Source organism: Hoplias malabaricus, chromosome Y (assembly GCF_029633855.1).
Source record: "Hoplias malabaricus isolate fHopMal1 chromosome Y, fHopMal1.hap1, whole genome shotgun sequence".
NCBI lineage: Eukaryota > Metazoa > Chordata > Actinopteri > Characiformes > Erythrinidae > Hoplias > Hoplias malabaricus.
Window position 1 is genome coordinate 14,629,545 of NC_089820.1, and position 14,975 is coordinate 14,644,519.

Consider the following 14,975-nt stretch of genomic DNA (forward strand, 5'->3'; position numbering starts at 1 on the left):
TCTACAATATAAAACAATGCATTTGTAGTTCTCAGTGAACACTTCAGATCAATACATCAGCTGAATGTAAACCAAGGTGCACTGCAACAAGAGAAAAAAACATCAGCTGATGTATCACTGAAAATCAACCCCTAATCCCTCTGTTCTCTGATGAAAAACAGCTGCTCTGTGCAGTTAAAAACAAAGACCTTCATGTCTCGGCTGCCTGCTGCTCATCAAAAAGCCAAAATGGTGATTGATAACAGGAGGTCACTGTAGATAACAGACCAAGACTTATTCATTTCTATGTTTATTTATCACTCTGCATGTCTCACATGGGGTGGTTTGCTAACGTGAATGGTGAGTGCTAACACAGGCAGAAGGTCATGGTAATTGGTTTAATAACGGTACTGGGTAGTGGGTACACCACAGTGCTCTATGAATCCTTGGGCCAGACTCCGAAGACTGCAATAACCCTGCAATCATCATTAGTGATAGTCAGTACTACAAATGATTGTCATTATGCTTGTGAACACTTGTGGTGATTATGACTGAAAACGGAAGAATAAAGCAGTAGGTTAAGAGGTTAAAGAGTGAGGCGTACTGATGAAGGAGTGTTCCTCAGAGGGGTAGGGGATGAGGATGGGGGCGCTCTGCACTGCTGAGGCGAAGGGGCTGCCAGTGCTGGAGGAGCTTGAGGAGCTGGGGCTGGTCGTTGGGGAGGATGTGGTCAGTGCGTTGGTTACAGGACGTTCTGTCGGGACAGAGCTAGGAGAGGGAGCTGGTCTGTGGTGGATTCTCAGCCGCTGGGAGACCTCCTTCACTTTAGGAGCGATCTCAGAAGGTGCTGGAAACAATAAATAAATAAATAAATAAATAAATAAAATGCTTTTAATGACAAATGGACTTATGAGTGGTACTGAAATTTAACCATTTAAATAAGAGAGCTTTAGGTTTTACAACAGAATTCCCACAGTGGAAGGTAAGATAAGGTAATAAGTGAGATACATGATGCATGTCACTTGTAATGTTTCCTCTGTAAAGGTGACTTGTCACTTTATTTTGTTATGTTCAGTAAGAAGTTGCTGAATTACAGTGCAGATTTTGGAAGCAACCCCTGTATCAGAACATAGGCGTGGTGTTCAAATACATTCTCATCTACAGGCGATAGGCACTGCAGAAAAAGTTCTGGAAACACTTTTTTTTTTTTTTTTACAGAATAGAGTCCTCCAATAAGAACTAGTCGTAATTAGTTTGGGCTCATAGGTTCAGACAGACCTGTGTGTGTGTGTGTGTGTGTGTGTGTGTAAGAGAGAGAGAGTCTACTCCTATTTATAGTATAATAATGAGTGTGTCCTACCTGTGTGTTTCATCTCAGACTCTCTGTGTTTGGTGATGATGGAGGAGAGAAAGTCAATCTCTTCATCTAGTTCAGGGAGCTCATCCCCTTCTGCATGAGAAAGAGAGAGAGAGAGAGAGAGAAAGAGAAAGGGAGAGAGAGAGAGAGAGAGGGAGAGAGAGCGAGAGAGAGGGAGAGAGAGAGAGGGAGAGAGAGAGAGGGAGAGGAGAGAGAGAGAGAGAGGGAGAGAGAGGGAGAGAGAGAGAGGGAGGGAGAGAGTAAGAGAGAGAGAGAGAGACAGAGAGAGACATTATTTTGTATTAACTGACTGTATAACTCAGAAGAAGGAGAAAGAGTTTAGGTGGAAAATATAAGCTGTACTTTACTGATTTGTTAAACTGGGTACTGGATGATAATTACACATATCTTAAATGCATTAATAACATCACTACTTATTATATTACGATTACTGATATTTAACATGTTTGTTGTTGTTTTTGAACAAATATATTCAAGTTGGCCAAAGAAAGAGCTTTTTAAATGTAATCTCCTAGACTTTTACACATACTGTACATAAAGAAAGAAACTGAAGCTGTATTTTTTGTCCTGTGCATGCTGTGCTTGAGCAGTGAAATCACAGAAACACTCCAGCTGCTTTTGATTTAAAGCCCAATTGTAAAAGTGCTGCTCAGAGGATTTACGACCTATTTCAGCACTGCGGACAGCTCCAGAAGCTGTATTCCGCCTCATCTCAGGAGAAGAGCCCTTGCGTAATACAGACAAAATGAAACAGTCTATTTCATTCATATACCGGGGCATAAAATGCAAATATTAAACTTAACTGCTTTAACTTAAGCCTGTTCTACAAAAAGCAAAATCAAAACAGCTCAGGGCCGCAGGAGTGAACCAGCACTGTGTGAAATCTAACTGAAAAACAATGAGCAAAACCACTTCAGTGAAGGGTCACGGGCCTCATCACACCGATCATATTCATACGTTTGTGACGTCATGAGTGGGATAATACATAATGCATAATACATGCGCAGTCAAAGTGGTTACATAAGGCATCATTTTCTAAAATGGACTAAATGGGGCGATTTACAGATCCTGAAATAAGGGAAGCGTTCTCCTCTGGGCATGCATGAGTCATGCTAATATTAGATGTACTTTGCAAGTATGAAGCGCTCACACACGTTTTTTGCTCTTGCAAGTGTTATTCTAAACGCTGTTTGACTAAGGAAACCTCTGAAAGCAAAAAGCAGCCTGTGGCCAATGTCTTCCAGATAAAAGCCTCTGTGTTAACGTTTGTGTATATACAGAACAGGACTAATCACAGAGTACTGCTGTGATTAGCATGATTACATTTTTTAGAAGATAAAAAAAAATTACATTGGGTCTGTCTTACGATGACTGTGATTATTTTTTCAGTCGACATCCCTAATATATGTTATTCATTCATTCATTATCTGAAAGCGCTTATCCAGTTCAGGGTCACGGTGGGTCCAGAGCCTACCCTGAATCACTGGGCGCAAGGCTGGAACACACTCTGGAGGGGGCGCCAGTCTTTCACAGGGCAACACACACACAACCATTCGCTCACACCTATGGACACTTTTGAGCCACCAGTCCACCTACCAACACGTTTTTGGACTGTGGGAGGAAACCGGAGCACCCGGAGGAAACCCACACAGACACAGGGAGAACACGCCAACTCCTCACAGACAGTCACCCGGAGCGGGAATCGAACCCACAACCTCCAAGTCCCTGGAGCTGTGTGACTGCGACACTACCTGCTGCGCCACAGGGCTGCCCGTGTTGAGCATGTTCTACCACCCAAATCATACCTACCCTGTGGTGGTCCTCCAACCATTGAAGAACAGGAACAGGGTGATATAAATTATACCTCATTCCAAACCTACGTGGACACGGGGAGAACACATTAAACTCCACCGTGCCGCCCCTAATATATATGTTATCTTTAGATGTTTTTGTAACATTATTTATTTTATACAAAATCAAAATCACAAGTTATTGTGGTTTAAAAAATAACTATTTTCCATTTATCAATGTTGGAAATTGTTATATGTAGACAGACACACAGACACACACACACACATACGTCAAGTTTCCCTTGCTGTCTGTGAAGTGCTCCTTTAGCACATGGCACTGTTTTGTTTTGTTCTTGTCTCTACCTGTACCTCCATTGTGATCCTGCTCTCTCTTTATGTTCCCTAGGTGTTTTTGGCTGTGCTCCTGTGTGTATACAGCCTCTTGGTTTCAGTGTTCCTTTGTCTGGTTGTGTTTGTCTGCCTTTACACGTCTGTTTATGGTTGGTTTATGATTGTTTTTGTCCTTTTTGGTACGGTTTGTTTTGGACTGTGTATTCTGTTCCCTGTTTACTTTCAGAATATACCTTGCTTTTGGTTTTGTATTGTAAATAACACACACACACAGACACACACACACACATACACACAAAATTTAAGGTGTTCAATGATAACCTCAAATAATATGAACTGCCATGAGGAGAGATTTGGAAAAAGTTAAACCAACACATTCACACAGAATCACACTCACAGGAATAATGGTATTATTTAGTTATGTTTTACTCTAATGTTTGGGCGTTATTAATTGACTGTTTGTTTTTTAGCAAATAAACACTTACTGCTCCGATAAATAGCTTTTTAAATCTCATAATCTCTGGTGCCTAAATCATCTGCACTGTACTGTATATATATATTGTATTAAATGTGTTAACTGACTGTGTAACTCAAAAGAGCTTTCACTCTGAGATGTCTAAGGATATATTCTCCACACTTCTGCTGCTCAAAGTTAACCCAAGCACATACAGTGATGTTAATGTTTGGGCTCTGTAGTGACAGGTCTATTTTTCTGAGAACACCAGCAGCTTCTCTGTTTCAGTGGCGATCGTTCTTCTTGTCTACAGCCTTTGCGTATAATGGCTTGAGCATTTGTCTCACAGGGAAAGATGGGCAGAATTCCATATATATGGATGTTTTTGGAGTGTAGCTTGCTGGTCTACAGACTTAAAGACATTCCACATGCCTTTTTTTCTAATAAAGTGTTTCAGAGTCTGTAAACAGCCTGTTATTGTGCAGTTCATTCTAATTCCACTCAGATTTACATTAGAATCAAAGACGGCGAGTCACTAAACATGCATTACAGGTGTTTATGTTTAAAACGTCGTGCCGTAATGTAGGCATTTGTGTGTGTCTGTATGCTGCAGTGTGTGTGTATGGTTGTGGATGTGGATGCTGCAGTGTGGACGTGTGTGGGAGCTGATGTGTGTGCCACGCTGGCACGCTGCAGTGCGCGTGTGTGTGGGTGGATAGGTCAGCGTGGTTGTCCTGCGGTGCTGCTGCTCTAGAGACTGGGACACACAAGCAGGCGGGAGGGGGTGGGCGGGCCCTCATCAGATTCATGAATGAAACGTCTCAGCATGGAAACTAATGGGAAAAGGGGGTGGGAGGGACAAAACTCCCTGAGGACAAAAAGTGGATGGAAATTTCCATAAGGGTGCAGTGAGTTGCACTAAATAAGAGATAGCCATCTGTTTCTTGTCTCACGTCGGAATGATCCAGAGTGTGGTGGAACGTTCTGAAATGTTCTTGCTGGAAAGTTCCGTTTTTAATCAGTGGTGAGTTTATCTGACTTGTTTTTTTCCTCCTAGGCCTCCTTCTGGACACGTTATCAGTGGTACTTATGGTAAGTGACCAATGCATCTTATAATACAATTTACACTGTACACCATTCAACCAATGGACTACCTGTTTCCTCACTTGTTGTGCAATCTACCCCCTTTCAGCCAATTCTTCCATGATCAGTACCCCTACATATGTGGCTGGTGGTCTTTGAGAGGGACCAACGGGGTACATGTTTCAATGTGGACTGTGAGGGGACAGTGTTTAAAACTTCAGTTGCACTGCTGTGTCTGATCCACTCATACCAGTGCAACACACACTAACACACCACCACCACCACGTCACTGTCACTGCAGCTCTGAGAATGATCTACTGCCCAAATACTGAGCTACAGATGAGCATCAAGACAAAGTTTGACCATGTTTCCTTACTTCCAACTGCAGACAATGATCGATCAGTGTGAAATGGACCACTATCTTTAACACAGCTCCCTGAGTGATACCCATTACGAGTATCACTGTTTAAAATCTTTCATCCAATATTGCAAACCGCAGAGATATAAATGACATGCATAAGGTTGAGATAAGACAATCAACAGGTCTGAGATCAGTCATTCAGGAGAGTGGCTGCCAAACATCCAATCAGATAAAGCTATGAACTCAGGCCCTCCATGACAGTGAGCTTTGTTTCATTGTCACTTAGCCACACTGCATATTTAACTCAATAAACGGAAAGAACATTTCAATGATCACGACTGTCCGTTAAACCGAACATATGGGCCACTAGCACATTTCTCCTTTCTGAATTACAATGGCTGCTGCCAGTGCGTTTTCATCATTCAACTCAGTGCTAGCACAAGCATAAACTCTGACTTGCAAATCATTAAAAAGCAGGTTGCTTAACATCTTTCACACAAAAACAATGAACGCTGAATATTTTCACTGCGGAAATCTGACAGGGAGGATGGTGCCGAAACAGTCGGAGGACGTGTGTGAGGACTGTGAGATTAATCAGAGCGCAGTGGAGCAGAAAAAGTGATAAAAGTGTTCCTGCAGTGGAGAGATGGAGAGAATAAGAGGAGGGAAGAGGGGAGTGCTGAATGTGTACTGCTGCAGGGTTTATTACCTCTGTCGGCTGATTTGTATTGATTAGGTGTCAAAAATCCCTGGCAGTGCCCTTCCCAGGCTCTGCACTTCACATATTACACCGTAGTTCAGAAGAGCACTTTTTTTCCCAGGAACTTGGTATGTGTAGTTCACTCAAAGCAAAATAAAGGGCTGGGTTTCAATGTGCTACCTTTGTTGATGTAGGGGTGGGTGGGGTAGGGTTGACTCATGAGTGAATCGGTTGAATCATTGAGTTGAATCGAGTGCACTACCTGGAATCATTGGGCGCAAGGCAGGAATACACCCTGGAGGGGGCGCCAGTCCTTCACAAGGCAACACAGACACATTGACACCTACGGATACTTTTGAGTCGCCAACTCACCTGCAACGTGTGTTTTTGGAAACCGGAGCACCCGGAGAAAACCCACGCGGACACGGGGAGAACACACCAACTCCTCACAGACAGTCACCCGGAGCGGGAATCGAACCCACAACCTCCAGGTCCCTGGAGCTGTGTGACTGTGACACTACCTGCTGCACCACCGTGCCGCCCCAAATTCAACTCAATGATTCAAAATATTGCTTACAAGCATAGGCTGCACATGCACTGACCTCGTGTGCACAGCCGCTGGGAAACTCGCCTTAAACACTGGATTATACTTCAGAATGCGTGTTTATCACTGGACATAGCAGTAGGCCATGCACAAACACATCAAAAGCCTTAATAAGAAACTGAAAAAATTGCACAAAATGAATTGTGGATGTGGGGGTTGGGGGAGGAGTTGGACGACGTTGTCAAGGCAGTGGGAAACCCGGAATGAGATATAATTTATATTCCCCTTTTCCTGTTCTTCAATGGTTGGAGGACCACCACAGGATAGGTATGATTTGGGTGGTAGAACGTGCTCAACACGGGCAGCCCGGTAGCGCAGCAGGTAGTGTCACAGTCACACAGCTCCAGGGGAGGTTGTGGGTTTGATTCCCACTCCAGGTGACTGTCTGTGAGGAGTTGGTGTGTTCTCCCTATGTCTGCGTGGGTTTCCTCCCACAGTCCAAAAACACACGTTGGTAGGTGGATTGGTGACTCAAAAGTTGTTCGTAGGTGTGTGAGTGAATGTGTATTTGTGTGTCTGTGTTGCCCTGTGAAGGACTGGCGCCCCCTCCAGGGTGTATTCCCGCCTTGCGCCCAATGATTCCTGGTAGGCTCTGGACCCACCTCGACCCTGAACTGGATAAGCGGTTACAGATAATGAATGAATGTACATGCTCAACACTGCAGTGACACTGATGTTGTGGTGTGTTATTGTGTGTTGTGCTGGTACGAGTGGATCAGACACAGCAGTACTGCTTGAGTTTTAGAACTCCCCGATGTTAATAATGGACTAAGAATAGTCCAACAACCAAAAATATCCAGCCAACAGCATCATGTGGGTGACATCCTGTGTCCACTGAAAAAGACCAACACAAACCACACAGCGGCAGATGAGCTACTGTCTCTGACTTTTCATCTACAATGTGGACCAGTGAGGTAGGTGTGTAACAGAGTGGACACAGCATTTAAAAATATCAGAAGCATTATGTTGTATGTTCTTACTATAAAGATGTACTGTAAACAAAGTGGCTGTATATATTTTATTCAATAGGTGGAAACAGGCTTCCACATATTATCACCTAGCATCAAATACTAGTCTGTGACGGCAAAGGGGAGAATCTGGCATCATTCAGGTCGTTTCAAAAGGAGACAAGCTGTCCAAACATGAGCTGAGCACTGCATAATAAGAGATAGAGCTGGGGTTAAAAGCACTGTATGTGGAGAGCAGGCAGTTTGTATGGAGTCGTGATTTCCCTCCGAGGATCACTCCTCATCCCCAGCCACTGCAGCACACAGAGAGCAAAGCTGCATCTTATTTACTCTCTTTTTCTCTCTCTCTCTCTCTCTACTGTGTGGATAAGAGGTGGAGAGGATGAGAGGGCAGAACAAGGAAAAAGAGTCAAAGAATGAAGGAGAGAGAGGAAGATGAAAAAAGGAAATGATAAAGAAGGACAGACAGAATGTCTGGAGGGGATGGAGAACATTGTTATCGTTAAAACCTGTTTTTATTTTTGGTTTTATACCATTTGGAAGCAAGAGCTGCTCTGTATTCTTTGTGAATACTGCATAACTACTGGGTGTGTATACATTTTAAAAAGCACATCCTTCAGGCTGGGACGGCAAGGTGGGTTCGAGAGTGAGGAGACTGGTGTGTTCTCTCTGGGTCTGTGTGGGTTTCTTTCCGCAGTCCAAAAAAACAAATGCTGGTATTTTAGCAGTGCTACACTGTCCATAGGCGTGAGTGTGTGCTGCACTGTGATGGACTGACGGCCAGTCCAGGGTGTGTCCCTGCCTTAATCTCACCCAGTGTGTTACAGAAGTTACAGAAGATGAATGAATGAATCTTTCAAGCTACACCCTAAATGACTGACATGGTACATTTTAACAGATCTAAAATCACTGAACCCTGGTAATAATTGTATTGCCATATCTCCGTGTGTAAAATTAATTTTTTTTACAGTTTTTTTTTATTTTACATATTTTTTATATTATATATTTGTTTATTTATTCCTCCTCCCAACAGCTAATGTATTAGAAGGCACTAGACTCTGTTATGTGAATACAGGGTCATATCTTCAGTGGGTTTCAGAAATGTGGAGAGTGAATTACAGAGTCTAGAACCATCATCCCTAATCATCTCCCCGCTGACTCAAATGTTCGTCATTCTGCTCTCTCCAAAGTCCCCATTATGTGGCTAAATTGCTCTAATAGGACTGTGTATATCGGGGACCAAGTCACGCCAAGGGAAGCAGAAATGAAATTGCTGTTAGCGAGGCAATTCTCCCTGGCTCAGGATAAAGGCGTCCAGTTTCCATTACGGCGAGATGTCGAACTGTAGACCACAGAAAAAGTGAATCAGTTGTCTGAGTCAAATCTAAAAGCCTGCGTTTGTAATATCAGTAGTGAGTACCGGGGATGACTGTGATGTGGCTCAGGAGGAGGAGGAGGAGGAGGTGGAGGAGGACAATTAAAGTCATGATGACCACACTTTCTCTCCCTTTACTGAAAACATTCTGCAAATGCTGAGTGCTAAATCAACACAGATTATTAACACAATGCCACAGTGTCATGGCAACACCATCCACATATTCACTACCTACGGATTTACAGTCCAGCCCTACACCATACTCTTAAAAACAACGTACTCTTTAAAATATTGGTGCCGAAAGGGGCTCTTAGGAGCAAAGACATAGAAGAACCAGTTTTGTTTCTCTACAGAACCTTTCAATGGATTCTTTAAAAATACACTGTTATGTGATCAATGAAGTTAAGTGAAGCTCTAAATGATTCTGTGCTAATTACAAAACAAAAATTAAGGCACAATTCAGGCAGCTGCTCGTAATTTGTCCATGCACTTTACATCTTTAACTTCAAGCTAAAGGCAACAACTTCACAGCCTCAGAATTTCCTTTGGCTAAATACTAAATGTGGAACTGTGCTGTAGTTCTATATTAATGCTTTGCAATAACTACCTCATAAATATTTATGAGCCATGTCTAAAAAAACAGAACACAATGCTCTAATGCCTCAAAACATTAACTGACCAGCACTGTGGTTGGGTCCGGTTGGGTCCGGACAGGACGTCTTATTAGCCCTCGTTATGAGCGGACTGTTTTTGACTGCATTTTACTGATTAAAACTACCAGCCTGGCAGGGACACCGTCTCTGTTTTCCTCTTGGCTTGAGCAGACTGAGGACACTTACTCAAGTGAGTCTGTCTTCTGACCACACATTTTCCTCTTTTGTTCTCCACCAAAGGAGCCAGGCAGGGGCCACAGTGTGAAGAGCCCGGCTGGCAGAAGTGGCGTCCCTCTCGAGCACAGTCCAGACTGCGGGGACACTGGCCTACAGCTAGAAAAATAAAACACACACACACACACAAAACAAATAGAAAATTAAGAAGGGTTTGTCTACACACATCATGACATGATTGGATTTTTACTTAGTGAGCCACAGGTGTGATTATAACTACGTGTGCATTAATTACATGTTGGATTATGTGCATTATGTTGGCTGATGTTTTGGACCTTTCATTTAACATACACATAACATTTAACACATTTCTGGCTTTTATCAGTATAACCTCAAGGAATAGGAGGGAGTTTAAACATCTCTTAATGATTATAATGTAGCAATAGACAGCCCACAATATTAATTTGTTTTTAAATAATTATTGTGTAATGGTCATGACTAAATATTAGTGTTCCAGATGGTTTCAAGAAAAAGAGTAATATAATTTATATTTAAATGTAATTATATCGATAATTTTAAGGGGCGAGTCAAATCTTAGAATGATTGACAGCAGCTAATCAGCTACTAGGATTGACGGCACCAAACTTAGACCTGCCCAACAATCCAGAAGCAGAGAAAAACACAGCAGAAAAATCATTTAAAAAGTCTCTTGTTGTTAGAAGAAAAGTCCGAGAACACGTGGAAAGTGGCTTTTAAAAATCCAGAGCACCATTATCATAAAACTACAGACCATGGTTATACAATCCTATATAATTAATAAAGTCATTAATTAGGCAACAAAGTGTCACAACAGGAAGTGTCTCAGTCACAGCTCCAGGGACCTGGAGGTTGTGGGTTCAAGTCCCGCTCCAGGTGACTGTCTGTGAGGAATTTGGTGTGTTCTCCCCGTGTCTGCGTGGGTTTCCTCCGGGTGCTCCGGTTTCCTCCCACAGTCCAAAAACACACGTTGGTAGGTGGATTGGTGACTAAAAAGTGTCCGTAGGTGTGAGTGAGTGAATGTGTGAGTGTGTGTTGCTCTGTGAAGGACTGGCGCCCCCTACAGGGTGTATTCCTGCCTTGCACCCAATGATTCCAGGTAGGCTCTGGACCCACCGCGACCCTGAACTGGATAAGTGGTTACAGATAATGAACGAATGAATGAATGAATGAAGTTATTAATAATCCTGTGCCATTTGTTTAAAATAAAATCACCTGTTAGTTCATATTGAGCCTAAAATTACACCCTCACCCTGTAAACATGAGCACATTTGTGAGGTCCTGTACCAAGAGAAAACAAACAGACTCTCTGTGAAAGGATTTTGAATCTTTTCAGAAATCTGTTTAAAAGGTGTGTGTATAACAGTCAGCTTTGGTTTAAAACAAACCCTGGTGCAATTCTGTCAGTGCAGTTTATTACAGTAAGTCTGAACTGATTTTTCAGCTATGAATACATACACACCCTAAAAAATGATCCATAGGTGTAGAGCCCATAGCTGTCAATCAGCCAACAGAGCATGTGACGTGAAGACCTGGCCTTAAAGGACAATGGGTTCAGACAGCTTTAAGATCGTAAGTAAGCGAACATTACATGGTCTATTTATTATGCAATAAAATCAGACAGAAGAAATCAATTGAGCTTATTGAGCCGCTTTAGGTCTAATAACTACTCGGTATGATGCAATGAATTTTTACAGCTCCTCCAGTGAACGTTGTTCCCGGAAAACAGACCAGTTCAGCCGGAGCTTTATGTACTATTACTGTAAATATCTCTTACAGTAAATGATGATCTGAGCCACTGCAATCTAAAAGATTTATATTAGCCCTGAGGAGCTAACTCATGATGCAGCAATTCAGCTCAATAACACTGGACAACAAAGGAAAGATTATATAAGACAATCATTAAAGTATGTATTTATAAAAGTGGATAACAGGCAAATAGGCTCCATTTTAATTAGGCTTACGAAGCAGGTTTAAATGCCTCTGTGCTTGAAAACTGCAGACGTGTGGTTAATTAAAATAAGGTCATGTTTTAGATAGAGCCACCACAGTTCTGTTTGTTGATGGAACAACAGCAGCAGCAGCAGCAGGCTGTGAACTGGAGAACAATAATGAAACTAATACACACTGTTAAAAATACACACTCTTTTACTGGAGGTGGAGCTACTACACATAACACATTTTGAAATATTTCAAAGGCATAATTAATAAATGATGAGATCCCAGTACACTAACTATTAAAGGCAGAACAATGGAGAAGGAAAATATTAGAAAGGTAACAATCCTAATAATGTTCCCTCCTAACAGTGTTGTTTGTAACACCATTTCTGTCGCCATGCTCAAACGGCATGTGATAAACGCTGTTGTTTATGTATTTCAGGGTATTTTATTATCATTTCGATGTGGTATGGGCAGTCATTCATTATATTTTTGCCAACCTCATCATACAACATTAAAGGAACCCTAGTATTTACCTTAAATTACCATCATGAGGATGCCCCACTGACCTGAAATGGGGGAATAGAGCCTCTGTTGTTGCTGCTCTGGGCTCAGCACTGCAGAAACTACACTGTCCATATCTGTAGCTGGTAAGTGTTTTTGGGCTCTTGAAAAGCACTTTATATGTAATATATTATTACTATGATCTTATACATTTTGTAGGTGTAGGAATCCACACCATCCCTCTTCCCTCCGATTTCAGGAAGTGAATTAAAATCTGCAGCTGGAGGGGAACCCAGGAGCAAAAATTCTTGCTTAATCTGCACAGATCTTTTTTAAGTTAGTATTGGATTTAATTGTTCTACAGCTTTCACTTTATAGATATTAAGCAGTTAATGTCCCGCTCCCCCCAGTTTTTATTGCAGTGTAAACGAGGGTTGAGTGCTTGGAGCTACTAGACTTTTCCTTCACATATAACATCTTTGTGAAGGTCAGTGAAGTGACCGTGTGATTGGCTGATGCTCTGCGGGAGCGGTTGATGCTGTTGTTTTGGCGAGGAGGCTGCTCCTGGCTGTCAGGAGTGATCTATGAGAGTGGGGCAGTGATGGCGCTTTTGTGGCGGTCATGGGGAGATGTGGGTCAGCAGGTGTAAACACAGATTAGACAGCAGGCTGGCATTAAAAACACCTTCCACTGAAATATCACATCACACCGAGAGTATCTCTACACACTAATGCCTAGTAGTTAGCCAGTGGATTCATGCTGGGCGAGTGGGTGGGAGAGCTATGACCACGGCCAGCTGGTGTGCTAGCTCCTCACATGCGTTGGACGCTGCACAGCTAATGCGTTTCTAATCATCTCTTACACTTTTTTACACAAGCAGAAGTCATACAAAGCCAGTGAAATGCAGCTTATGCTTCAGAGCATGGACATGGACCGCCTGTACCAGGCGGTAAGACTACTGCTAACATACACACAGCAGAATAATTAGCATAAGACAGGCGATGAATATTAATCTGTGTTCTGCTTGCAGCTACTGAATTGACTGCAGTTGCCATAACGATGATCAGCAAATTCTTCGAAGGCCCATAGCCTACATTCACTAAGACATTTGTGTGGTGTTATGTGTGATGTTCTGCCCTTCTCTTAGAATCAAACCCGCTTTTGTTGATGTGCCTTTAAAAGAGCAATCAGTCTTCTCTTTTTGAAACACGGCCATCCCTACATGAGGGACCCGCTCTATGGAGCACCATAGATTTATTTATGGGACCTGCATGTTGCATCTATAAGACAGATATGTTATGACAGCATTACCATCTTGTCACATCTTCAAGGGAGTAACTGTATGGGAGAAGGAAAGAACCTTCTACACTTGTATTTCAATGTAAAAAGATTTGATTCCAAGCAATTTTGGAGCATTTCTATTGGTCAATTCATTATGAAATGTTCACACAATGTGAAGGGCAGCTGCTGGGTTCAGATGATGCTGAAAACTAAAAATTCACAAAAACTGACACAGGTTTTCCATTGGATAGCGATAATCTGTACTCTACTGCCTTAAAGAAACATGTGGAGGTGTGGGTAAACTTACACAAGCAGACTGTAAAGCTACTAACCTACTATGTGAAATGTAGCAGAGGGAAAGAAATAATTAGCATCAAGCTAAGCTATCAATATTAACTCTTGACTTGCACCTGTGAATGGCTCTCCACTTCGGGAACCTTGGCAGCTGTTGCCATAACGACTGCCATGGCAACCAAGAGAGTGTGACATCATCAGGTGTGAGTCACCAGGGTGCAGCAACTGACTGAATGAGGGGTGGGGTGGGGTGGGGGTTGGGCTGGGGGGGATGTCTTTGGGACAAATTGGCATAAAATAGGGCACAAAAGATGTATTGAGTATTTGAACCACAAACCTTTATAAAACAAAATAACACAGCCTTTGTTTCTGTATGAGTTATCCTTTTATGATCGTGAACAACTGAATCACAGCCCTGCTGTCATAGTAAGACCTGCTAGCTCTGAAACGGCAACAGGGAAGCTAATAAAACATAGTATTATATCTAAATGAGATTTTACAGAAGAGTTTTGGAGGATTTCGATTGGTCCATATATCAATGATTCTCAAATTACACACAGGGCAGCTGGTGTTTTCAAATAGTGCAAAGTGGTTTTGATACACCACTGAGAACATATTTTACATTATACAAACAATGATAAGAAAAAAATCTATGAGTCACATTACCCACATAGTAAAAGCTACTTGTTCAAGCCAGTTCAAACCGCACAGTTCTGAACAAACCAAAACACAGTATGTTCATTTTCCAGGCTCTGCCTTCCCCTCAACTTTGGAGCTGCTTATTAACTTCAGAAATACAGAGTGAATAAAGGTTCCAAAATTCAGCAGAAGACAGACAGCAAATGTATTTACTTTTAAAGGAGACTTCTATAAATTATTTACATTTTTAAACTGTAAAAAAAGTCTTTCCAACAGCTTTGGTGTGGAACAATTAAACTTACTACATGAGAAGCTTACTGAGGTGGTAGGATCTTTACATCCAAACTATTTAATTCCTCTAGAAGCGACTTCACTCTAAATGTGTGAATGCATTGTTTGATGCAGGAGAGTTT

General features: G+C 42.1%; 1 protein-coding gene across 1 annotated transcript in view; it reads right to left on the reverse strand.

The window, feature by feature from the left end:
* Positions 1-14,975, reverse strand: part of LOC136678976 (neural proliferation differentiation and control protein 1-like) — a 45,265-nt gene that overhangs the window by 12,122 nt on the left and 18,168 nt on the right. The window contains exons 2-4 of the mRNA XM_066657199.1: positions 9,883-10,029; positions 1,340-1,429; positions 584-826 (exon numbers count right to left, since the gene is read on the reverse strand). Of these exons, the coding sequence (XP_066513296.1) occupies positions 584-826; positions 1,340-1,429; positions 9,883-10,029 (480 nt within the window). The remainder of the gene's footprint in view (positions 1-583; positions 827-1,339; positions 1,430-9,882; positions 10,030-14,975) is intronic.